The 25960-nt window shown below is 50.3% G+C and overlaps 1 protein-coding gene across 1 annotated transcript; it reads left to right on the top strand.

Annotated features, from left to right (window-relative positions):
• Nucleotides 1-1149: 1149 nt before the first annotated feature.
• On the top strand, nt 1150-23128 carry LOC135888131 (E3 ubiquitin-protein ligase TRIM7-like). The gene is made up of 7 exons (XM_065415940.1): nt 1150-1570; nt 4888-4983; nt 7965-8195; nt 8932-8954; nt 18327-18442; nt 20103-20135; nt 22569-23128. Exons 1-7 carry the CDS (start codon nt 1163-1165, stop codon nt 23126-23128), a joined length of 1467 nt encoding a protein of 488 aa, XP_065272012.1. The 5' UTR covers nt 1150-1162.
• Nucleotides 23129-25960: the final 2832 nt, after the last annotated feature.

Below are 25960 nucleotides of genomic sequence, written 5' to 3'. Positions count from 1 at the left end.
GAAATGTTTCTTTTGACATTTCAGAATGGCTTGGTTCACATTTTTGTTTCAAAACATCTTTTCATTTTGAAATTTGATCTTATTTTTTAAGTCAAAAGCAGAATGAAACATTTTGATTTCATCAAAATGAAATGTGTTGATTGACCCAAAATGAATTTTTTTTCAACATTTTCATTTAATGGGAAATTTCAATTTTTTTAATTCTGATTCAGAATCAAAATAAATTTTGAAATGTCAGAACTTCCCATGGAACAGAAATTCTGTGTTTCAACCAGAGCTACTGAAAACACGACACACGTGTTATCTAATGGCTCAGTAACCAGAAGGCAAATAAAAAATTAAATGTGTTATTTTTTTTAATCTCTTGCTCTTTTTTTCTTTTTTTTCTTTTAGGGCGTATTCATGATTTTTGAATACATGGTGTTGGCAATACTGAATGTAGTTGAATGTTTCAAATACATTAAAAAGCGGATTTAACATGGCACTCTGTAGTTCTGGATTTTTAATTTAATTGTTTAGATAACTCGTAGGAAGTTTTTAAATGTTGCAACATACAGTAATAATACAATTACATCTGTTATTTGTATTAGAAATGGATCTGATTAGATCGAGAACACCAGAATTTTGGCAAAGTTCCAGTCCCAATCAAACCAAGATGGCAAATCTGATCTATTTCTAACTCATATCAGATCCTGTTTTGAAATGTTTAAAAACAATTTCTAACTATGATGGTTGAAGGAAAGTGTAATGGCATAATGCTGCCAATACTGTTGGCCTCTATAAAGTTTTCGTGGGCATGGAATGATGGATTTTATGATCGGCTCTTTTATTTAGAAAATGCTTGTATCACTTCAGTGACTTGACTGACTTAATTCTGTTTATGACAGCACGGGGAAATATTTGTTTAAAGTCTAATCTGTACAAATGTAGGAGTTCAATATATTCATTATTTTATTTTTATCTACGTCTCTCCTATCTCCTTGTATTTTCTCCTTTCCAGAACTGAAGGATCCCAAGCCCCAGCGAACACATTCACAACAGATCAGCAAGGAGGCACAAGGCAGGCGGATACAGGAAGGGCGGAGGCCAGCTTCAGTCGGGGATAGACACATTGCTGAGCAAAGTGAAAGTAAAAGTTACTTTCCTCTTTCTCGTAGGTGCCATGGCCGCAAGCAGTCAGGTAAAAGACCTCCAAGAGGCTGTTACTTGTTCCATTTGCCTGTCTTCTTTTGACGATCCGGTGATTCTCAAGTGCGGGCACAATTTCTGCCGATCCTGCATCACTCAGTACTGCAAGGACTCCAAAACCGCCCCCCCGTATCCCTGCCCTGAGTGCAGAGAACTGTTCCGGGAGGGGGAATTCCAGCCCAACCGGCAGCTGAGGAATGTAGTTGAAATAACCAAAAAAATCCCAGAGCCAGGGGGGAAGAAAGCGTGTGAAAAACATGAGGAGCTTTTGAAACTCTTCTGTGAAGTGGATCAAACCCCCATCTGTGTGGTGTGCAGAGAGTCCCGCAGTCACAAAGACCACGCCGTGGTTCTTCTCGAGGAGGCTGCCCTGGATTACCAGGTAATGTTTGCATTTGGCCCAGACATGCTCGAACAATCAGAGCACCCATCTGAGACTATAAAACCAGCAACGTAATGAAACTAGGTTCCTACAGTGACAAGGTAGAGAAGCAGAAGGGATTTCATACAGGAAGAACGTTGAGGAGACATGTTTTTAAGGCCTGCTCTGCATACAGTTTTGGTACTGATCTGTGTTGGGGAGGGCTGGGATTTTTTTTTTTTTTTAACAAGAGTTATATCAGCAACCCCCCCTGGTGTGAATACAAGTTGTACTGGTATAAAGGTGCCTGATGCCAGGAACGCTTGTTTCCCTTTCCATACAGGAATAAGCTACACACAGTTATAAAGGTGTAACTACACCCACGCTAGCAGGGCTGTATGGCTTTAATAGTACCAGGATATGTAAAGCAGGGTATGATTTGTGTGCCCTAGAGCAAGGGCATCCCCTGTGCAGGGAAAAATCCACACGGGGGCAGGAAACTCCACAAGTTCCAGCTCACAGAGGGCATGTCTTCACTACCCGCCGGATCGGCGGGTAGCAATCGATCTATTGGGGATCAACTTATCGCGTCTAGTGAAGACGCGATAAAATCGATCCCTGATCGCTCTGCCGTCAACTCCGGAAATCCACCGCGGCAAGAGGCGGCAGCGGAGTCGACGGCGGCGCGGCAGCAGTCGACTTGCCCCCGTCCTCACAGCCAGGTAAGTCGACCTAAAATACGCAACTTCAGCTATGGTATTCACGTAGCTGAAGTTGCGTATCTTAGGTCGACCCCCCGCTGTAGTGTAGACCTAGCCAGAGTTTCCTTTTAATCGTTGCACGGTGGGGGGAGCAGGGTTTGCTTCTCAGACACAATGGACAGCGGCTGGGGGGGCCTGGCCCATTCCAGCAGATTTCTTGAAATCTGCGGAGGCAGGGGTAGGGTGACCATATTTTCAAAATGGAGATCCAGGGTCCTATTATCCGGGGGGAAGGAGGTGGAGGATCAGGGAGGAGAACACACCGGCTTTGGCAACTGGGAAAGAATTGTGCCCATTCCTTACCATCTTTTCCTACTCAGCCAAGCAACACCCCCCTTTCTCCTTCTCGTCCCTCTCCATAATAAAAACCAAGGCACGTTAAATATCTTTTATAGCAGGGAGTCTTGAAAATATAACTGATGTAGATTAATCACTATGGTGTAACGATGCGGTTCTGGCGGGACACAACTGAGAGTGCCAATTCAGGACAAATTGCTAAAACAGGGCAGTTACAGCCCAAGGCTGGGGTTTTTCCACCTCTAAGGCAAACCAAACCAGCCAGACAAAGAGGGCTTCGGTCTCACCCCACTGGCTAACCACAAGTCACACAAGCAATTCCCTCAGACACTCCAGTTTCCCAGTATCACCACCAGTGCCACTCGTTATGGGGATGAATGTTTATGAAAACCAATACCCTGGTAAAAGAAAAAAGGTTCTCCTGATCCCAAAGGACCAAGCCCCAGACCCAGGTCAATATACAAATTAGATTTTATCCACAAATCACGCTGTTGCCAATCCTTTAGAATCTAAAATCTAAAGGTTTATTCATAAAAGGAAAAAGATAGAGATGAGAGCTAGAATTGGTTAAATGGAATCAATTCCATACAGTAATGGCAAAGTTCTTGGTTCAGGCTTGTAGCAGTGATGGAATAAACTGCAGGTTCAAATCAAGTCTCTGGAGTACATCCACAGCTGGGATGGGTCCTCAGTCCTTTGTTCAGAGCTTCAGTTTGTAGCAAAGTCCCTCCAGAGGTAAGAAGCAGGATTGAAGACAAGATGGAGATGAGGCATCAGCCTTTTATAGTCTCTTCCAGGTGTAAGAACACCTCTTTGTTCTTACTGTGGAAAATTACAGCAAAATGGAGTCTGGAGTCACATGGGCAAGTTCCTGCATACTTTGCTGAGTTACAAGGCGTATTTGCCTTCTCTCCCTGGGTCAATTGTGTAGCTGATGGTCCTTAATGGGCCATCAAGCAGGCTAGGCAGACCTAACACCAGCTTGTCTGGGATGTCTCCCAGAAGCATAGCATAAGTTTGACAGTACAGAGAGTACAGAGCCAATATTCACAACTTCAACTACAAAATTGATACACACATATAGACAGCATAATCATAACCAGCAAACCATAACCTTCTCTTAGACACCTCATTTGACCCCCTTTATACAAGATTTGGTGCCACTACAGGACTTTGGTTGCAACCATGTTCTATATGGTCCTAGATTATATCAATAACGTCACATATGATTGCAAGGCTCAAGCAGCTTTTTGTGTAGGGGGCGAGGGGTAAAGAAGAATTAAGGATGCCACATGCCCACAGTTTCTGTGTATCACTGGGTTAGATCTGTTTGGACGGTGTCCCAGTGACTCATCTCACTGACTCTCCCCTACATTCTCCGGCAATCCCAGTGCTTAGTGGGGGTCAGGAATTGGTTGTGCGTAGGGGGAGGGGGGAAGATTATTTCTCAGGCCCACTTAGAAATGCCAAGGCCGGTGTTGTATCAAAACATGCCCTGGATGACAGTGTGGTTTGGAGACTGCTCAGAAAATTCGTAGTGAGCATGAGCAGAGCATGAACACATGTGCACTGAGGAAGTGAAGCCTCAGTCAAGCCCCGTCCTTAGCTCAGTTTCCCTGTCAGTGAGGCCTAGATTCACAGTATTTACTTAGGTGCCTAAACCCCAGTTTGAGGCTACACTGCAATTCACAACATTCCTGCTGAGCCCTGGAGGTGCCTAAACTCCCTCCGCATCTGTGTTTTCAGTAACTAGTTCCCTCAGCACCTGTGCTACTACTTCTGGCCATGCGCACTGCATCTCGATGCCGGTCTCCCACCTAAGCCCCAGGGAAGATCAGCCTTAGGCCACCTAACTCCTGTGTGGGGCCTAAGCTGATAGGCGGCCTGAGGCCCCTCAGATGAGTTCACACAGAGAAAGTTCTCCCTCATCATTTTTAGCCCAGTGTTTAGAGCACTCACCTGGGACATGGGAGGCCACAGGTTCAAGTCCCTCTTCCACCTGATGAGGAGACGGGATTTGAATAGGGATCTGCCCCTTCTCTATGGGATATTCTGAGATAGGCTCCCTCCATCTCTCCTGCTGAAGCTGTTCCACTGGGGATAAATACTTAGAGTCATTTGCAGGAGAGGGGAGAGACCGCAAGCATGAGAATGACTCTATAGTCATGTGGCTGGAGCACTCACCCATTTTACTATGCATTTAATATTCTTGAAAATATAAATAAAATGGGGGGAAATCCTCCAAAACCAACCGAAACTAAACCAGTTTTCTTTTGTTAGGAACAAATTCGGAGCCGTTTGGAGAGTTTGAAAAAAGAGAGAGACGAGATTCTGTCGTATAAATCGAGTGGGGAAAATACAAGCCAGGAACTACTGGTAGGTGCCGTTCTTACTTAGAGGTAAATGTGCGCAGGGACATCTCTGCTTAGTCCAACGGAAGAAGAACAGTGAGAAACATCTTCCCTTCCATGAAAGATTGTTACTTATTTATTCACATTGGAAAGAAAAACTGTTCTGCTTCAATTGAGTATAAACAGGAAAATGGAGCATTAAGGAAAGAGTTTTAATAATCCAGATATTTCCATTGATAATGTGAGTGTAATTTGTTTAGCTAACAGTAGTTTCTCCTTTAGTCTTTCAACTAGAGCTGGTTGAAATTCAACCACAAAAATGTCCTGTAGGAAAATAGGATTTAGTAGAAAACAATTTTTTTCAATGGAAAAATGTCTTTTGCAAATAAATAAGCAGTTTTTTTTACAGGAAATTTCAGAATGAACAAAAATGTTTATTTTCATTTCAAACTGAAGTTTTCATTTTGGTTTTTAAAAGCTGAAATTTTTTCAAAATTTCAAATGTTTTTATACCTTTGTTTCCCCATTTCCTCCCTTTTGCCACTGATCCAATAACATGAATAATTTCCAGTTTTTTTCTCCTACATTTTCCTTTTTGCCAATTTTTCTAAAATGGGAGAACTTTTGAATAGTTCTGGAGAGAATGGAATAAAAGGAACAAATGGGGTGGTGGTGGAAATGGACATTATTTTCTTACATTTTAGAAAAAGGGAAATAGAAATGTGAATTTTTTTCAAGTTATTTCATGATATTTTTCAAACAAAGTAAAAGTCCCATTTTGAACACTGAAAAATGGAAACAACTTTGAAATTAAATTTTTTTTGCAAATTCCTCCCCCATTTTTTGGCTTTACTTTCAACAGACACAACTGTTAGCATATAAGCCTGTTTGTGAGCCTGAGATAGAATTTTGGGTTTGACTTTTCATACTGTTACGTCCTTACTAATGTGTGTGAAGGACAAAGGACAAAAACATGGTGTGTTGCTTCTGCCTGGCCTGATGGGTTTGTTAGTGTAATGCAGTGGTTCTCAAACTTTTGTACTGGGGACCCCTTTCACATAGCCAGCCTCTGAGTGCGACCCCCCCCCCCCCTCTTATCAATTAAAAACACGTTTTTATATATTTAACACCATTATAATGCTGGAGGCAAAGCGGGGTTTGGGGTGGAGGCTGACAGCTCGTGACCCCCCCCCCCATGTAATAACCTCGCGACCCCTAAGGGGTCCTGACCCCCAGTTTGAGAACACCTGGTATAATGGAAACAGATTAGAACAGAGAAAGTGTTACAGGGTGACTTTTAAAATCTAATTTTATATCTGTGGATAATCTAAGCACTATATCCAGATGTACAGACACTCTTTTCCAAACCTATGTATTATATAATTTTTTTAACATTAGCTTTAATAATTTTTTTATATATGAGCACACACTGGAAGGCTGTCTGGCTCCTCTCTCAAGCCAAGATCAAGCAACCAGTTAGGAGGGGCAAAGGGAAACGGGGCGAGGCATAAGAAATATTAAAAGCCAAAGAAAAGCCTGCACTTGTCCAGGACACAACCTCACTCCTCACCCCTCCCCTGGGGTACAGAAGAGATGGGATGAAGATCCCAGACTCCCGACCCTCCAGAACAGAACATGCCCATAAGTTGTAAGGGGTGTGACTAGGGGCGCGCACTGCAGGTATATTTGGACCTGCTAAGAAGGAGGAAATGGGGAACAGGGACACAGGCAAGGCTCTGCAGCGTCAGAGCCGGGAAGGGGGACGTGGGGTAAAGGCTCTGCGGCGTCAGAGCCGGGAAGGGGGACGTGGGGTAAAGGCTCTGCGGCGTCAGAGCCGGGAAGGGGGACGTGGGGTAAAGGCTCTGCGGTGTCAGAGCCGGGAAGGGGGACGTGGGGTAAAGGCTCTGCGGCATCGGAGCTGGGAAGGGGAACACGGGGTGAAGGCTCTGCTGGCGTGTAGAGCTGTGGAGATGCTTGCTTGGAACTAACCCCAGTAAACATCGCATTGCCTGCGCTTTAGACTTCTGGTCTTCTGCTTTCTGTCTGCATGACAAGAACGAGGGGCGGGGCTAAGGGAAAGCCCTCTAACAATAACCACAACAGAATAGTGCGGGCAACCACTAGAGAAATCTGCTGCCCCAGAGAAGGATGGTCACTTAACACCTCACCAAACCCTACTGAAGTCATTGGAAAGACTCCTATTGATTGTGGTGAGCTTTGGAACAGGCCCTAGTGATATCACTGCTAGACGTTGCCATTAAGGAGATTTGGGTTCTAAATATGATGCAAGTTTCTTGCTCCTGGGGTATCAGGAGCTAGAGTGCTCCAGAAAGAGCATGAATTGGTGGACTTGTGTCCAGTTCATATGCAGAGGTTTCTAAGTGCCCTGCAAACTCAGATTTGAACATGCAAATAGGTGTCTTGCCAGCCACCCAGTTTGTGCTCAGAATCCCTGTGTGGATTAAAATTGGAGATTTATGATGTGACAAAATGTTTGTATCCTAACCTGTGCATTCAAAACTCGTCAGAGCAATTGTTGGTGCTCTAATTTTAAAGCCTGTTTTAGAAACGTGGCCCTATTCATCTAGGTGTATTTTTCTGGAGAACCTCTGTTCCCCAGTTCAAGTCTAGCGCTTCCGAGTTTGGGTTCTACTGTTTGCTCCCCAGAAGTAATCCTTGTCTGTCTAGTTCTAGATCCCAAACCTGCTGTCCTTCCTGCTGTTTGAAGGATCTGGTTTTCTAGGCGCCACTGATAACAGAATGTCCTAATAATGCAAGATACATTCATATTCTAAACACCAGTTAAATTTCTTGAAAATCCATTGTAAAATCATCTGTCTACTGAGCATAGAGTATGGTCTTCATAAAATATCAGGAGCTAAATTCTGTGGGGTTGTAATGACATGCTCCCGTGTGCATACAGAAGGCTTTATAAAATGTCCCATGACTCACTCCGTGTTCCTGTCCTTGGCCTGTGCTTTCTCTGTTCATATCTCTTCATTTCAGAAACAGCTGGAAACTGAGAGGCAGAAGCTTGTGGCTGAATTTCAGCAACTGCGCCAGTTTCTGGAGGAACAAGAGCGACTCTGGCTGGCCCAGCTGGAAGAGCTGAATAAGGAAATTGAAATGAGGGGAGCTGAGTATGTTGCCAAACTATCTGAGGAAATATCTTCCTTCAGTTCCCTGATCAGTGAGGTGGAGCAGAAGTGCCAGCAGCCAGCATGTGACTTCCTGCAGGTGAGACAGTGTTAGAAACACCCCAGAACCTTTCACGGGGCAAGAAAGTCTCCTAACCCTTCACTTGTGGAGTGAATGGTCAGAACATACGGTATTGCTAAAATATACATTTTTTTCCCCTTAAGGGCTTAATAAAATGCCCATTAAAGTATTGGGTATTGGATTAAGTCCTAAATGAAAAAAATTCTGCATTTGAATTCTAGTGGGAGAAGACTCCTCCAAAAATGGCAAACTCCAAACTCTGTTCTTCCTGTCTCCTAATGCAAGAACAAAGGGACATTCAATAAAATTAGAAGGTGACAAATTCAAAACTGATCCAATGAACACATTTTCACACATCACATAATTAGACTCTGGAACTCATTGCCACCAGATGTCAAAACTCAAAAAGTGATCGGATATTGATATGGATAACACAGTATCCAGAGTGATATTAAACCTCATTCATCACAAGACTGAGCCCTCTGATTCCATGTGCCGGGTGGTTATTCAAATATTGTTACACAAAGAGCCTGTGTGCCTCCTTATACAAACTTCCTGGGCCCAGATACTGCAGTCAGAGCACTTCTCCAAAGGCGCAAAGGCAACACGTTCAAAGTTTTTGTTTGTGTTCATAAATAACAAATAATTTCACTTTGAACCTCAAACTATGAAGATAAAGTGAGTTCCCTCCAGAGCAGGAGGGATCCTTAGTAAGAGAGATGGGACTGAATTTCCTTTTATCTTTCTCCTCTAGGACATCAAAGGCACCTTGAGCAGGTAGGTGGCTCCTTCTCACTCTCCCTTTCACTCCCCAATGCAGGGAAGGGATTTTGGACATGAGATGTGGCTCCCCATGGTCCAGCAGTGCAGAGTGTGGGGCTGGTTCCCAGTCTCCCTCCGTTAAATCTAATTTTGGGGCTGTTGTTATTCTGACTAGACTCCAGAATAGAGCAGCCTGAGAAAAGAGTTATTTACCTACAGACAGGGGTGTTATTTGTAGTGTGGCTGGTGGAATGGAGACCTCAGGGGATTGGGGATGGAGAATGGGTCTCTCATTTCTAGGTCATAGACTCCAAACTCCACCTCAGTTGGTAGGGATGGAAAGTCAGGGCCATGTGATGACTATTCAATGAGCTGTTTATTAATTGTTTCGTATTATATAGTGAGCTCTATCAGTGTGTTTGTGATGGAAGAGACATTCCCTGCTCTAAGCAGTTTATAATGTGCTATTATCAGTAGCACTATGGCAGTGCCTAGAGGCTCAAGACCAGGGCCCAACGTGCTGGGTGCTGCACAGACACACAGAGACAGTCTTGGAATTTACAGTCTAAATAGACACAAGAGACACAGGGCGGAGGGAGGAAGGATTAAAATCAATTGAAAGGGACATTCAATAAAGACAAAGTGCTGCACTTTGGAAGGAAAAATCAAATGTACAACTACGAATCTGGCTAGGCAGCAGGACTGCGGAAAAACATCTGGGGGTTCAAGTGGATCACACATTGAAGGAGTCGGCAGTGTGTTGCTCTTGTGAAAAAGGCAAATGTCATTGTGGGATGTTGTCCCAGGTTGCTGTATTCACCGCAGGTGGTGCCTCCTCCTGGCTGTTCTGGGGCTCTCTTCCAGGGCCAACCCCTCCCTTGCCGTCTCTCCCCCCGTTGTCTCTCTCTCACTCTGCAGCCTCATCTCTCACTCCAGGAGATGCAGCTTCCTCTTCGTGACTCAGCCTCCAGACAGATCACTAAATGGTTTCCCCTTCTGGGGTGTAGAGTCTCACTGAACCCACTGCCCAGGCAATGCCGCTCCATCAGTGGCTGGTGGGGGAACTCAAGCCCACCCACTGCTCCAGGTCCCAGCCCAGGGACCCTACCACATGCAGGCAAGGTCTGCTCTGTTCCTGGGCTGCTCCTACTCACCTCCCATAGGCTTTCTTCTCCACCCTTCTCTCTTAAAGGGGTTAGACGAGGTGACCCTGGCAGTCCCTTCTAACCCTGTGATTCTAAGTACTCCCTTCCCCCAGGGCCTGGCTCCTACCATGCTGTTCTTTCCCTGTTTCCCTCTTTCCCTTTTGAGTGCACACAGGGTGGCTGCAGACTTTTTAACTGCAGCCAATTTCTGTTACCAGCTTCCTGGCTTGATACTAGCCCAGCCCCCACCTGCTCAGCTGAGCTTCATCGTCCAATCAGGGGTTACTTCTCTGGCCTAAACTCCTCATGTGCGGCCTGTCTCACTAATCTCCTCGTTCTCAGCTTCCTTCACTCTTTTGGGGGGGCTGATGTGGAGTGAACACCCCACCACAGATGTATTAACAGGAGTGTCACATGTAAGACACAGGAGGACGTTGTTCCACCCTTCTAGCCACGGTGAGGCCTCAGCTGGAATCCTGTGTCCAGTTTTGGGCATCGCACTTTCAGAAAGATGTGGAAAAATTGGAGAGAATTCAGAGGAGAGCAACAAAAAATATCCGAGGTTTGGAATGGATGAGCTGTGAGGAAAGGTTGAAATAAATGGGTGTGTTTAGTCTAGAGAAGAGAAGACTGAGGGAGGGCCTGATAAGTCTTCAAATCTGTCTGAGGCTGTTCAACAGAGAGCGGTGATCAGTTGGTCTTCAAGTCCCCTGAGGGCAGAACAAGAAGTAATCGGTTTAATTTGCCACAAGGGAGTGCAAATTCATTAAGTAGTTTGCCGTCCCTCAGTGTGCAGTGGACACACACTGGCCTTTGTAAGCTGAGAACCCCTGTGCTAGTGGACTGACCATTGTACGTATCCAAAGAGCTAAATAAGAACATAAATTATCTTTGAAATGGGTTAGTGAGTCTCACGCCAGGTCCTGGTACAATGGGTATCTACATCACTGCAAGGATTGTCGCTAATTATCTCCCTTAAATGGTGTACAGATATATGTCAGGGCATCCTGCTTATCCACACTCACAATACAAGACCAAGGGGATGTTCAGTGCAACTGAAAGGCAACTAGTGTAAAGCTGAGAAAAGGAAATACTTTTTTATTTTACACAATTCATTATTAACCAGTGGAACTCATTGCCACATGGTATTACTGAGTTTCATAGATGCATTAAGTTGAAGGCCAGAAAGGCCCAAGAGATCATCACATTTGACCTCCTGTATATCACACCACAGGCACTGACTTTCTCATTCCCCCGGGGCTGTTTGACCCCCGCTCTGCCCCGGGCCCTGTCCCCACTCCACTCCTTCCCCCAAGGCCCCGCCCCGCCTCTTCCTGCCCTGTCCAGCCTCTTCCCGCCCTCGCTCCACCCCTTCCCTCCCAGCGCATGATGCCCGTTGCTGAACAGCTGATCCCCAGTGGGTGGGAGGCGTTGCAAGGCAGGGAGAGGAGCTGATCGGCAGGGCCAGATAGTGGGGGGGAGGCATTGGGAGATACGGGGGGAAGCTGGTCTGTGGGGCTGCTGGTCGGTGCTCCAGGCCCGGAGCACCCACAGAGTCGGTGCCGATGTATCACAGGTCCTTAAATTTCACCCAGTTATTCCTGTATTCAGCCCAATAACTTGTATTTGACTAAATCCTAACGTGTGTTGACTAAAGCACTTTCCAGAAAGCCATTCAGTGGGGGGCCTACCGGTGCCCAAACCATGGCTCCACCCCTGCTCCGCCTCTTTCCCCCGAGATCCCACCCCCTGCTTGCTCCTCTCTGCCCCCCCTCCCATCACTTGCCTTTAAGGCAGGTACAAAGGGAGACAGCAGAGCTCTCCCACTTTGAAAAGTGATGGGGCCATGGCCCCCCATTCTGGCGCCCCGTCAAGAGATGGAGAATCCACCACTTCCCTGGGCAGTTTCTTCCAATGGTTAATCCACCCGCACTCTTAACAATGTCTGTCTGATTTCCCATTTGAATTTCTCTGGCTTCAGCTTCCAGCAATTGGTCCTTGTTGTGCCTTTGTTTGGTAAATTGAGGAGCCCTTTAGTACCAAGTCTATTCTCCCCATGACGGTATTTATACCCTATACTCAAGGGCCAGGGTTCTCTCAGGGCAAGGCATTTTTACCAGCCCTCACATAATTTTTGTGGGTCTTCTCTGCACCTTCTCCACTTTTTCAACATCCATTTTAAAATGGGGACACCAGAACTGGATGCAGTTTTCCCATATCTACACTACGAAATAAGGTCGAATTTATTGCTGTCGGTTTTTCAGAAATCGTTTTTATACAGTCGATTGTGTGTGTCCCCACTAAAATGCTCTAAGTGCATGAATTCGGCGGACTGCGTCCACAGTACTGAGGCAAGCATCGACTTCCGGAGCGTTGCACTGTGGGTATCCCACAGTTCCCGCAGTCTCCGCCGCCCATTGGAATTCTGGGTTGAGACCCCAATGCCTGATGTGGCAAAAACAGCGCCGCGGGTGATTCTGGGTACATGTCATTACGCCGCCCCTTCCTTCCCCCCCGCCGTGAAAGCAACGGCAGACAATAGTTTCGCGCCTTTTTTCTGGGTTACCCGTGCAGACACTATACCACGGAAAGCATGGAGCCTGCTCAGCTCACTGTCACCATATGTCTCCTGGGTGCTGTCAGACATGGGACTGCATTGCTACACAGCACCAGCTAATTGCCTTTTGGCAGCAGATCGTGCATTAGGACTGATGGCCATCGTCATCGTAATCATACTCCGACCGTAGGTCGGTCAGGGGCACCTGGACAGACATGGGAGTGACTCAGCCAGGTCATTTCCCATCTTCTGCCGAGCACCCAGGCAATGATGAGAGCTATCAGTCTTAATGCATCATCTCCTGCCAAGCACCCAGGAGATGATGATAGCTAGCGGTCCTAATGCACCGTCTGCTGCCAGCCTAACATGTAAAAGATAGATGGAGTGGATCAAAACAAGAAATAGACCAGATTTGTTTTGTATTCATTTGCTTTCTGCCTCCCTCCGAGAAATCGACCGCCTGCTAAACCCAGGGTTTGACTTCAATGCTTGAGGGGGCCATTCTGTGTGACAGTTGTTTGTGTTTCTCCTTGATGCAAAGCCACCCCCTTTGTTGATTTAAATTCCCTGTAAGCCATGTCGTCAGTCACCCCTCCCTCCGTCACAGCAACCAACAGCAGACAATAGTTTCGCGCCTTTTTCCAGCACAGACGCCATAGCCCCGGGATCATGGTGCCCGCTCATATCACCGCAGCAATTATGAGCACTATAAGCACCACGCGCATTATCCTGGAGTATATGCAGAACCAGAACCTGCCAAAGCAAAACCAGGCGAGGAGGCAACTGCAGCGCGGTGATGAGAGTGATGAGGACACAGACATGAACATAGACTTCTCACAAAGTACGGGACCCGGAAATGTGCCCATCATGGTCTTAATGGGGCAGGTTCATGCCGTGGAACGCCGGTTCTGGGCCCGGGAAACAAGCACAGACTGGTGGGACCACATAGTGTTGCAGGTCTGGGACGATTCCCAGTGGCTGCGAAACTTTCGCATGCGTGAGGGCACATTCATGGCACTTTGTGACTTGCTTTCCCCTGCCCTGTAGCGCAAGAATACCAAAATGAGAGCAGCCCTCACAGTGGAGAAGCGAGTGGCGATAGCTCTGTGGAAGCTTGCAACGCCAGACAGCTACCGGTCAGTCGGGCATCAGTTTGGAGTGGGCAAATCTACTGTGGGGGCTGCTGTGATCCAAGTAGCCAACACAATCAAAGAGCTGCTGATATCAAAGGTAGTGACTCTGGGAAATGTGCAGGTCATAGTGGATGGCTTTGCTGAAATGGGATTCCCTAACTGTGGTGGGGCGATAGACGGAACCCATATCCCTATCTTGGCACCGGAGCACCAAGCCAGCGAGTACATAAACCAAAAAGGGTACTTTTCAATGCTGCTGCAAGCACTGGTGGATCACAAGGGACGTTTCACCAACATTAACGTGGGATGGCCGGGAAAGGTGCATGACGCTCGCATCTTCAGGAACTCTGGTCTGGTCTGTTTCAAAAGCTGCAGGAAGGGACTTTCTTCCCAGACCAGAAAATAACCGTTGGGGGTGTTGAAATGCCTATAGTTATCCTTGGGGACCCAGCCTACCCCTTAATGCCATGGCTCATGAAGCCATACATGGGCAGCCTGGACAGTAGTCAGGAGCAGTTCAACTATAGGCTGAGCAAGTGCAGAATGGTGGTAGAATGTGCATTTGGATGTTTAAAAGTGCGCTGGTGCGGTTTACTGACTTGGTTAGACCTCAGTGAAACCAATAAATTAAATTAATAGAGATATCCCATCTCCTAGAACTGGAAGGGACCTTGATAGGTCATCAAGTCCAGCCCCCTGCCTTTACTAGCAGAACCAAGTACTGATTTTGCCCCAGATCCCTAAGTGGTCCACTCAAGGATTGAACTCACAACCCTGGGTTTAGCATGCCAATGCTTAAACCACTGAGCTATCCCAATTCCCATTGTTATTACTGCTTGCTGTGCGCTCCACAGTATCTGTGAGAGTAAAGGGGAGACGTTTATGGCAGGGTGGGAGGTTGAGGCAAATCTCCTGGCTGCAGATTATGCGCAGCCAGACACCAGGGCGGTCAGAAGAGTACAGGAGGGCGCGGTGCGCATCAGAGAAGCTTTGAAAACCAGTTTAATGACTGGCCAGGCTATGGTGTGAAAGTTCTGTTTGTTTCTTCTTTATGCCCCCCGCTTGGCTCACTCTACTTCCCTGTAAGCTATCCCCCCTCCCCTCCCCCCTTCCATCAATGCTTGCAGAGTCAATAAAGTCATTGTTACTTCACATTCATGCATTCTTTATTAATTCATCACACAAACAGGGGGATAACTGCCAAGGTGGCCCGGGAAGGAAGCGCCGGGTGGGGTGGGGGAGGAGGGAAGGTCAAGGACACGGTGCACTTCAAAACTTTTAAAACTGCTTGAAGGCCAGCCTTCTGTTGCTTGTGCAATCCTCTGGGGTGGAGTGGCTGGGAGGCCGGAGGCCCCCCAGCCGCGTTCTTGGGTGTCTGGGTGAGGCTATGGGACTTGGGGAGGAGGGCTGTTGGTTACACACAGGCTGTAGTGGCGGTCTGTGCTCCTGCTGCCTTTCTTGCAGCTCAACCATACGCTGGAGCATATCAGTTTGATGCTCCAGCAGCCGGAGCATCGACTCTTGCCTTCTGTCAGCAAGCTGACGCCACCTATCCTCTTCAGCCCGCCACTTACTCTCTCCAGCCCGGCCTTCAGCCCGCCACCTCTCCTCGCGTTCATATTGTGCTTTCCTGCACTCTGACATTGTCTGCCTCCACACATGCTGCTGTGCTCTGTCAGTGTGGGAGGACTGCAGAAGCTCTGAGAATATCTCATCACGAGTCCTCTTCTTTCGCCTTCTAATCTTCGCTAGCCTCTGGGAAGGAGAAGCATTTGCAGCTGGTGGGGGGGAAGGGAGATTGGTAGTTTAAAAGACACATTTTAGAGAACAATAGGATCGCTCTTTCCCGTTAAACCTTGCTGTTCACATCACACAGCACATCTGCTTTCGTTACAAGGTCACATTTTGCCTCTTATATTGAGGACCTGGTGGTTTGGTATGGGAGATCATACACTGTGACAAAGTTCCTCCTCTATCTTGGTGGGTCCTACGCTTATTGGCGGATTTTCTTGCTTCAGAGATTCACCATGTGGGTTGGGTCACAGCCCAGAGACCTTCCCCTCTGGAAGAACCCACAGTCCAGGTCAATTGGGAGGTTTGGGGGGAACCCAGGCCCGCCCTCTACTCCGGGTTCCAGCCCAGGGCCCTGTGGACTGCAGCTGTCTATAGTGCCTCCTGTAACAGCTGCATGACAGCTACAACTCCCTGGGCTACTTTCCCATGGCCTCCTCCAAACACCTTCCTTATTCTCACCACAGGACCTTCCTCCTGGTGTCTGATAACGCTTGTGCTCCTCAGTCCTCCAGCAGCACACCCTCTCACTCTCAGCTCCTTGCACCTCTTGCTCCCAGCTCCTCACACTCGCACCACAAACTGAAGTGAGCTCCTTTTTAAAACCCAGGTGCCCTGATTAGCCTGCCTTAATTGATTCTAGAAGCGTCTTCTTAATTGGCTCCAGGTGTCCTAATTAGCCTGCCTGCCTTAACTGGTTCTAGCAGGTTCCTGATTACTCTAGTGCAGCCCCTGCTCTGGTCACTCAGGGAACAGAAAACTACTCATCCAGTGACCAGTATATTTGCCGTCTACCAGACTCCTGTACCCCACTGGTCTGGGTCTGTCACAACACGCAGAGCCAGGCAACAGATTTCGGCTTGCAGGCAGCCATGGTAAGCCACAGTCTTTTGGCTTTTTTAACCTTCAGAACATATGGGAATGGTTTCAAATAGCAGCGCCCTCATTTCCCATACCAAGTGGCCGCTGGGTTGACCATTTAAAATGGGTTTGCAATTTAAAAGGAGGGGCTGTTTTGCGGGCTACCGTGCAGCACAAACCCAAATACCCCCCCCCCCCCCCCACACACACACACACGCAATTCTCCGGGATGATTCTCTGGGATGATCACTTCACCCCTCTTCCCCCCCCCGCCCCCGCGCGCGTGGCGGACAGCGGGGAACATTTCTGTTCAGCCACAGCCAAACAGCCGAGCAGGAATGGGCACCTCTGAATGTCCCATTAATAAAAGCATCCAATTTCAACCAGGTGACCATGAATGATATCACTCTCCTGAGGATAACAAAGAGAGATAAGGAATGGATATTGTCTGCATGCCAGCAAACACCGGGACCATACGCTGCCATGCTTTGTTATGCAATGATTCCAGACTATGTGCTACTGGCCTGGCGTGGTAAAGTGTCCTACGATGGCGGACGGGATAAGGCAGCCCTCCCCAGAAACCTTCTGAAAAGGCTTTGGGAGTACATCCACAAGAGCTTTATGGAGATGTCCCTGGAGGATTTCCGCTCCATCCCCATACACGTTAACAGCCTTTTCCATTAGCTGTACTGGCAGCGAAGGACAGGGCAAATTAATCATTAATCATTAAACACGCTTGCTTTTAAACCATGTGTAATATTTACAAAGGTACACTCACCAGAGGTGCCTTGTGCGCCCTCAGGGTCAGGGAGCACGCCTTGGGTGGGTTTGGGGGGTAATAGCTCCAGGTCCAGGGTGAAAAACGTATCTTGGCTGTTGGGGAAACTGGTTTCTCCGCTTCCTTGCTGTGAGCTATCTTCATGATCTTCATCATCATCTTCCTCATCCCCCAAACCCGATTCCCTGTTGCGTGAGTCTCCATTGACCGAGTCAAAGCACAGGGTTGGGGTAGTGGTGGGTGCACCCCCTAGCATGGCATGTAGCTCTGCGTAGAAGCGGCATGTCTGCGGCTCTGCCCCGGACTTTCCATTTGCCTCTGGTTTTGTGGTACGCTTGCCTTGCCTTAGCTCCTTAACTTTCACACGGCACTGCTGTGCGTCCCTGTTATGGCCTCTGTCCTTCATGGCCTTTGAGACTTTTTCAAATGTATTGGCATTTCGTTTACCGGAATGGAGTTCAGCTAGCACGGATTCGTCTCCCCATATTGCGATTAGATCCCGTACCTCCCCTTCGGTCCATGCTGGAGCTCTTCTGCGCTCCTGGGACTCCATCATGGTCACCTCTGCTGAGCAGATCTGCACTCACCTGCACCTTGCCAAGCTGGCCAAACAGGAAATAAGATTCAAAAGTTCGCGGGTCTTTTCCTGTTTTCCTGGCCAGTGCATCTGAGTTGCGAGCGCTGTCCAGAGCGGTCACAATGGAGCACTCTGGGATAGCTCCCGGAGGCCAATACCGTCAAATTCTGTCCACACTACCCCAAAATCGACCCGGCAAGGCCAATTTCAGCGCTAATCCCCTCATCAGAGGTGGAGTAAAGAAATCGATTTTAAGAGCCCTTTATGTCGATTTAAATGGCTTTGTTTTGTGGATGTGTCCAGGCTTAATTTGATTTAATGCTGGTAAATTCAACCTAAACTCGTAGTGTAGACCAGGCCTCAGTCTCACCAGAATGAAGGGGAAGCTTGTAGTGTCCAAGCTGGTATTGGACCAATTCCTGGGGCAAGAGAGACTTTAATCCTCCAGGGTCTGCTGAGCTACAACCATTCACTAGAATAAAACACGTTAGTAAAACACAAATATGACCGAACTCCACAACGAGTAACACTGGGTTGTTCTTCAGATGCGAGAGGGAGAAGTTTCAGAACCCAGTGGCCTTTTCTTCTGACCTGAAATGGAGAATCTGGGAATCTTCTCAAAGAAATGCCTCTCTGGAGCCCATAATGAAGAAATTCAAAGGTAATAAACAGTCACCTGGGGAATTTTCTCACCTATATTACACTGATAATTGACAGAGCTGGGGAAATCTCTTAGGGACAATGATTGTGGATGGAGATAGTCAACTAATCATTTGGAACCTACGAATTCCCTCCTCAGCTCTCAATACAGCACATACACACTGGGTTAGGGGCCTGCATTCGGACTCCCTGGGGGTTTTCCTTTCTTAGCAGCTATGAACGTTAACCTGAGCTTGAGCTTCCTGCTGAATTAACAGTTTCTGAAGTATGTTTGTTTGGATTTTCTGTCTGCAAGGCCTCCTGTGTCACCATAGTCCCTCTCTTGCTTTAGAGCAGGGGTGGGGAACCTTTTTCTATCACAGGCCATTGACCCACAGAAAAAAATCAATCACGGGCCACTCACCCACGGGGCTGGGGGGGTGGATGTGGAGGCTCTTGGCTTCCCCCCACAGCAGGCTGAGCCAGCACTCGCGGCTCCAGTCCTGCGGGCAGTGGCACTGGAACAATTTTTACAGTGGGGGTGCTGAAAGCCAGTGGTCCCCAAACTTTTTACCTGGCACCCCCCCTTACCCGTCTGTGCCCCCCTCTCCCCAGAGCTGGGGCCAAGACTGGGCTGTGGCTCCGGGAGTGGGGGGCGAGATGTGGATGGGGTAAGGGGGCTGATGCTGGGACCACAGCTGGGGGCGGGAACAGGGTCCTGGGTGCAGGGCCAGCTGACGGGACCCCGCGTGCGGTACCAGGGGCAGAACCCCGGGCGGGGGTCCAGCAGCCAGCTGGGATCCTGGGTATGGGGGCGTGGCTGGGACCCTGTGCAAAACCTGGGGGTTGCTGTAGCACCCTCCGCACTCCTAGTTCCCGCGGCTCTGCACAGAGGCTTGGGGCTTCAGTACTCGCGGCTCCAACCCTGCGGTGGGTGGGCGGTGCTGTGGGCCGGATGAAATTTAGCAACAGGCCGGATCTGGCCTGCAGGCCATAGGTTCCCCACCCCTGCTTTAGAGATTCTCCACCTTTTATCCGCCTGAGCTGGAGATAACGAGACCACCAGGTCTGTCAGGAAGGATGAGCCAGATTTACTGAGTACTAATGGTACAGGGGAAGATTTAAAGTTGATTGAATGCTAATCAGTGAAAAAGTGTCTGTGTGTTGGTCTGTCTGTGAATTATGTGTTGGTTTCAGAGGGTTTGTCTACAGAGCCATTAAACACCCGTGACTGGCCTGTGTCCGCTGACTCTGGCTCACGAGGTTCGGGCTCGGGCTGGAGCCTGGGCTCTGTGACGCTCTCCCGTCACAGGGTCCCAGAGCCCAGGCCTCTGCCCAAGCCCGAGCATCTACCCCGCAATTAAACAGCCCCATTGCCCGAGCCTTGCGAGCCCAAGTCGGCTGTCATGGGACAGCCACAGGTGTTGAATTGCTGGTAAAACATCTCTGGGTCTGTCATGTAACCTTAGGTCATGTCCATAGTTTTTAATGTTTGTGGTTATTTTTTAGTGAGGTGTGGAATGGTTTGTACTGGTTTGAATTGCACTTAACCTCCTTAACTAGAACTTCATAAAGTTTGTTTTCTTTTCATTTTGCTTTTGTGTTAGAACATTAACAATGTGAATATATCCCTAAACATGACAACCTGACAATTCGTCTTTTTCACCCTTTTCTTCCTCTAGACTCACTGTCATCTAGACAGCGGTTGGACAAAGGTAAATATCAAAGGGGGAGTGAAAAGTTTCCTATGAATTATGGTGGCTCATTGGCAGCACCATAGTTCAGGTTTTGTTTCAATTTTGCATTTGACAGGAGCTGAACAACATGTTACTGGTGGCTGCCCAGATCTTTCCTAAAATCAGAAAAGTCGATTCTTTTCTCTATTAGAATTTAGAATTTGTAACTAGTGGTTGGGTTAAGCAGATGGGCTGGGAGGGGAGAGGGGGCGAGCAGTGGATCTCTGTAGAGATCTAAGAGTTTAAAAATGAGCCTTTTGGAAAGTCAGAGAGGAACATCTCACCTCATTCTCAGAACTCTTTATGCGCATACATCACATCCCCTGGCAATATTATTATTATTAGCAAATGCACAAGTGGTACAATGAAGAATAGGAAAATCCAACATACAAAAATAGACATTTCTGTTTCCTCTCTCCACTTTATAAATCAAAAGAAAAAATGTTCAAAATGTCAGAAGGGGTTAGGTAGGCATCACCTATTAGCAGACATGCCAACTCTCATGAATTGAGCGTGCAAAATGCAATTTCTGAGTAAAATTAAGCCTCACTCATGATCTCGCGATAGAACTCTCAGCTGTGGCTGAAAAAAAATCCCAACATTTGAGAGTTCTAAAAATGAGGCTTTATTTTACTAAGAAATCCTGTCAGCTGCCCTGGGCGCGGCTGGGGCTCCCGCTGTCACCACCCCAGTGCGGCTGCTCCCCTGCCAGCCTGGGAAGTGGGAGAGGGGACCCCACTGTAGCCCCCAGGCCTAGGGAGGGTGAAGAACCCCAGGAGGAGCAGAGGTGAGGCTGGGAGGGGTTTATTATGGCCTGGGGGCTGCAGGGGGCCTGAAGTGTGCGGGGGGCTGATGGGCTGGGGGGGCTGTATTGCTGGTGGGTTCTGAGCAGATAGCGTGAGTGCTGGGAGGGTGAACTGAGGGCAGTGGGGTAGGGGTGCTGAACTGATGGGGGTGATGATAGGCACTGGGGGACTGAATTGAGAGGGGTTGGATGGGGACAGAACTGATGGGGGTCTGGGGAACAGGATTAATTGCTGGGCAGGAGATGGGCAGATGTGGGGGTGAGAGCTCCTGCAGCAGGAGCCAAAATCACCTTCTCCAGGACATGTGGGAGAGTGGGCAACACTGATTGTCACATGCGCACACCCTGGGGAGGGGCCAGGGGAGTTCAAACATCAAGAGACTGACCTAGAAACCACACTAGAATCCTTTTAAAAATGTCATGATTTTTGGGCCAATCTCATGAGATTTGATCCCTTGAAGTCGGCAATACTGTATTAGCCATTGCACAGCCCTGGGGCCAGCAGTGGGGGGGTTTGGAAAGTCGCCGATAGACCAGCACAAGCCGAGCAGCCGTTCAGTAAGTGTGCGGTGTCCTCGCCCCCCCCGCAGCTACACACAGTCATGGGGGGCCAGTGGGGTCTCTGAAAAAGCAGGTTTTCTAGTGCTCAGCTAGCTGATCGTTAGGCGGGAGGGGGCTCTGCAAGGAGACGGGGTGTGCAGAGTTGCATCATTGGACAGGGGGGATGTTGGATTCCCTGTAATCTGCTGGGAGCCTCCTATGATGCCGGGATCTCGAATCACATCTGTGGGGAGAGGTGGGGGCAGGTGGGGAAAGATTCCAGGGCCTGACTGTCAGGCCCTTTTGTGCTGCTCTGTCAGAGCAAAGGGGCCTTAATGTGCCTGGAAACAGTCCCCAGAAAATAGCTCCGGTGTAAGGGAGCCCCCCCCCCCCCATCCGTGTGAAGTTGGCACAGGGGCTCCACAGCAACTCTGCTCCCAGCTGTTATTGTAGGAGTGGGTTGGGGGCATGCTGGGGGCCAGGGCCATCCATAGGAGGATGTGGGGTCCAGGGTGGAAGTGACGGATTTGTCTCTTCTGGGACCGACTGTGCCGGCCAATCGCACCTGCCTGCGGGGCCCCCCAAAACGCAGGGCCTGGAGCGGTTGCCCCGATTCGCCCTACCCAAGGGACGGCTCTGCTGGGGGCACAGGCAGGATGCATCACACTCTGGCTGCTCTCTGCTTTGCAGCCCTGAGGCCCCTGTAATGAGGGGCCAGGGAGACTAAAGGAAGGACAAAGGTGGCTTAAACCCACCTCCCTCTAACCCCCCTTGTCTTTCCCCCAGCACAAGGATGGAATCACTGAGACTCAGACTCTGGGTCTGGGGGCCTGGCTCAGCGGAGCTGATCCCTTCACTCTGTCCCTGAACTGGCTCTGTCAGGGGTGTGAATCCCCCCTGCCCATGGCTGAGATCTCAGCGCTGCTCCCCAGGCACAGCTGGGTAAATGCTGGAGGCAGGAGGTTGCCTGAGTCACTTCCCAGCTGGGGCAGGTTCTGTCACTGACACGATCAGACCCTGCCCCAGGGCTGAGCTCTGCCCCTCACGCTCTGATTCTCTCTCTGCAGCGAACGTGACTCTGGATCCAGACGCGGCCCATCCCCGACTCATCCTGTCTGCGGATCGGAGAAGTGTGAGATGGGGAGACACACGGCAGGATCTGACTGACAACCCTGAGAGATTTGACACTGAGCACTGTGTGCTGGGCTGTCAGGGATTCACCTCGGGCCGACATTACTGGGAGGTGGAGGTGGAGATGGAGGGGGGCGGATCCTGGGCTGTGGGGGTGGCCAGAGAGTCTGTGAGCAGGAAGGGACGGATCAGCCTTAACCCTGAGCAGGGGATCTGGGCTGTGCAGGACAGAGGAGATGGGTACTGGGATCTCACATCCCCTGAGCAGCTCCTCACCTTCCCCCCGAGCCGGGGACCCTGCAGGATCCGGGTTTATCTGGACTATGAACGGGGGCAGGTGGCGTTTTTCGATGCTGGTACCGGGGACCTGATCGTCACTTTCCCGCCGGCCTCTTTCGCCGGGGAGAGAATCCGCCCGTTCTTCTGGGTTTACGCTAGTGTCCACCCATTCTTCTTCTTCCTGCGTGCTAGAGCGCAGCTCACACTGTGTCCCTGAAGTGCTCCTCTAGCCCCCACCCCCCTGATCTCTATGACCTGGAGGACTCAGTCAGACAGGGCTGCAGGGGGGTGACACTCTACCCGTAGCTCTATGGCTGTGGAGGTCTCTGTGAGGTGCTCTAGGCTGGGTCTCTATGATTCTAGGAGGCCAACTCTGTGTGGAGTGGGGGTGTTGACGTCATTAGGCCTATATATATGAACCGAAGTTCTTCCATGTTTAAACTCTGTCCTTCCATGTTTAACTCTAATCGACCTCAAGAGCCAAGGACAGGAATTGGAATGTGTAAATAGCCAGTTACCAATTACGACCTTGCTCATACCCAGGTACCAAGCAATAATGATGAGGTTTGCATGTTTTTAGCTGGAGAAGGAGTAATAAACTAAGGGTAAACAGAACCAAATAACTGTTTAGAGGAATGTTACTAACAAGCTAGATTTATAGCCCTAGAATGACTTAACGGCTTAAATGTATAAACATGCCTTCGGTAGAGAGGGGAGGGGGGGAGTAGAGAGGGGAGGGGGTGGTAGAGGGGGAGAGAGGGGGGCTTAGTTGTGAAAAGTATAAGAAGAGAGAAACTGTTTTTTGCTGGTGTGCTCGATTTGAGACTTGCCTGTCTCCTTGCACCACTTTGAGATCTCAAATAAACTTTGATTGTTTCTCCACCCCGGTATGTTTATTGGCGCGAAGCACGCCGGGCAACGAACCCCGCTGTTGCTGTCCTCGGGCCTCTGTGCCAGCAACAGGGGGGGTCCCACCAAGGACGGAGGGAGCCCCCATGTGGGAGGGACCCAGCTGAGGGCCAGGGAGAGACCCCTCAACTGGGGGGGGGGGACAGGGGGGAGGCCTCGCTGAAGGGGCTGGGGGAGCAGGGGGGGGGCTGGCTGAAGGGGCTGGGGGGAGGGGAGAGCAGGCGGGAGGCCTGGCTGAAGGGGCTGGGGGGGAGACCTGGCTGGGGGGAGGCCTCGCTGAAGAGGCAGAGGTCGGGGGGACAGACCAAAGGGCAAACCAGGATTCAGGTGGGGAGAGATTCCCAGGAGATCAGGAGCAGGTATCGCAGGGGAAGCAGAGCTGAGCAGGGAGGACCCAGCTGCACAGACAACGTCCTGCCCCTTGGCTTGGGGGACACAGAGGCTGGGGACCCATCGGGCCCCCCAGGGTTCCACCAATCAGAGCCCAGGACTGAAGTCCTCTGCTCCCCTTCAGCGGCTATTCTAGCAGCGTTAGCAGGACACTGGGTGGCGGGTTCGGACTGACGAGCGCCTAAGCGCCCTGTGGGCCAGCGTTTGAGTCTTGTTGTCTCTTGAGAGTCGCCCACTTTCACCTTCATTGAATTAGCTCGTTAGAACTGACCCCCCCACTCGGTAAGGCATCTCCCATCTGTTCATGTGCTGTGTGTTTATACCTCCCTACTGTATGTTCAACTCCATGCATCCGATGAAGTGGGTTTTAGCCCACAAAAGCTTATGAGCAAATAAATGTGTTAGTCTCTAAGGTGCCACAAGGACTCCTCGTTGTTTTTGCTGATACACACTAACACGGCGACGCCTCGGAAACCGTTTGAGATCTGTGGTTCCTGACACAGACGCAAGGGAGGATCGGACACTGATCTGTGGGCCAGGGGGTGTGGGTGCAGGCTCTGGGGTGTGTGTGTGGTGAGAGAGTATGGGGGGAGGGGATGCAGGCTCTAGGAGGGAGTTTCGGGGTGGGAGGGGGTATGTAGGGTGGGGGTGCAGGCTCTGGGAGGGGGTTGTGGGGTGAGAGGTGCTATGTGGAGAGGGGGTTGGGGTGCAGGCTCTGGGAGGGGGTCAGGGGAGGGAAGGTGTGTGTGGGGTGGGGGTGCAGGCTCTGGGAGGGGGTTGGAGGGTGGAAGGGGGGTACGTGGGGTGGGGGTGCAGCCTCTGGGAGGGGGTTGGGGGGTGAGAGGGGGTATGTGGGGAAGGGATGGGGGTGCAGGCTCTGGGAGGGGTCGGGGGTGGGAGGGGGTATGTGGGGAAGGGGTGGGGGTGCAGGCTCTGGGAGGGTGTTGGGGGTGGGAGGGGGTATGTGGGGAGGGGGTTGGGGTGCAGTCTCTGGGAGGGGGTCGGGGAGGGAGGGTGTGTGTGGGGAGGGGATGCAGGCTCTGGGAGGGGGTTGGAGGGTGGGAGGGGGTATGTGGGGAAGGGGTGGGGGTGCAAGCTCTGGGAGGGGGTTGGAGTGCAGGCTCTGGGAGGGGGTCAGGGGAGGGAAGGTGTGTGTGGGGTGGGGGTGCAGGCTCTGGGAGGGGGTGGGAGGGTGGGAGGGGGGTACGTGGGGTGGGGGTGCAGGCTCTGGGAGGGGGTATGTGGGGAAGGGGTGGGGGTGCAGGCTCTGGGAGGGGGTTGGGGGGTTGGAGGGGGTATGTGGGGAAGGGGTGGGGGTGCAGGCTCTGGGAGGGGGTCGGGGAGGGAGGGTGTGTGTGGGGTGGGAGTGCAGGCTCTGGGAGGGGGTTGGGGGGTGGGAGGGGGTATGTGGGGAAGGGGTGGGGGTGCAGGCTCTGGGAGGGGGTCGGGGGTGGGAGGGGGTACGTGGGGTGGGGGTGCAGGCTCTGGGAGGGGGCTGGGGGGTGGGAGGGGGGTATGTGGGGAAGGGGTGCAGGCTCTGGGAGGGGGTTGGGGGTGGGAGGGGGTATGTGGGGAAGGGGTGGGGTGCAGGCTCTGGGAGGGGGTACGTGGGGTGGGGGTGGGGGTGGGAGGGGGTATGTGGGGAAGGGTGGGGGTGCAGGCCCTGGGAGGGGGTGGGGGGGTGGGAGGGGGTATGTGGGGAAGGGTGGGGGTGCAGGCTCTGGGAGGGGGTGGGAGGGTGGGAGGGGGG

The sequence above is a fragment of the Emys orbicularis genome, chromosome 13, assembly GCF_028017835.1.
Source record: "Emys orbicularis isolate rEmyOrb1 chromosome 13, rEmyOrb1.hap1, whole genome shotgun sequence".
Taxonomy (NCBI): Eukaryota; Metazoa; Chordata; order Testudines; family Emydidae; genus Emys; species Emys orbicularis.
This window is presented reverse-complemented; position numbering and strand designations above follow the sequence as displayed.

Excerpts from the sequence above, each read along its gene's own strand:
- LOC135888131 (XM_065415940.1), top strand. The coding sequence starts at position 1,163 with ATGGCCGCAAGCAGTCAGGTAAAAGACCTCCAAGAGGCTGTTACTTGT. Across the intron at positions 18,443-20,102 it reads CATAATGAAGAAATTCAAAG|ACTCACTGTCATCTAGACAG; the intron begins GTAATAAACAGT and ends TTCTTCCTCTAG. Across the intron at positions 20,136-22,568 it reads TAGACAGCGGTTGGACAAAG|CGAACGTGACTCTGGATCCA; the intron begins GTAAATATCAAA and ends CTCTCTCTGCAG.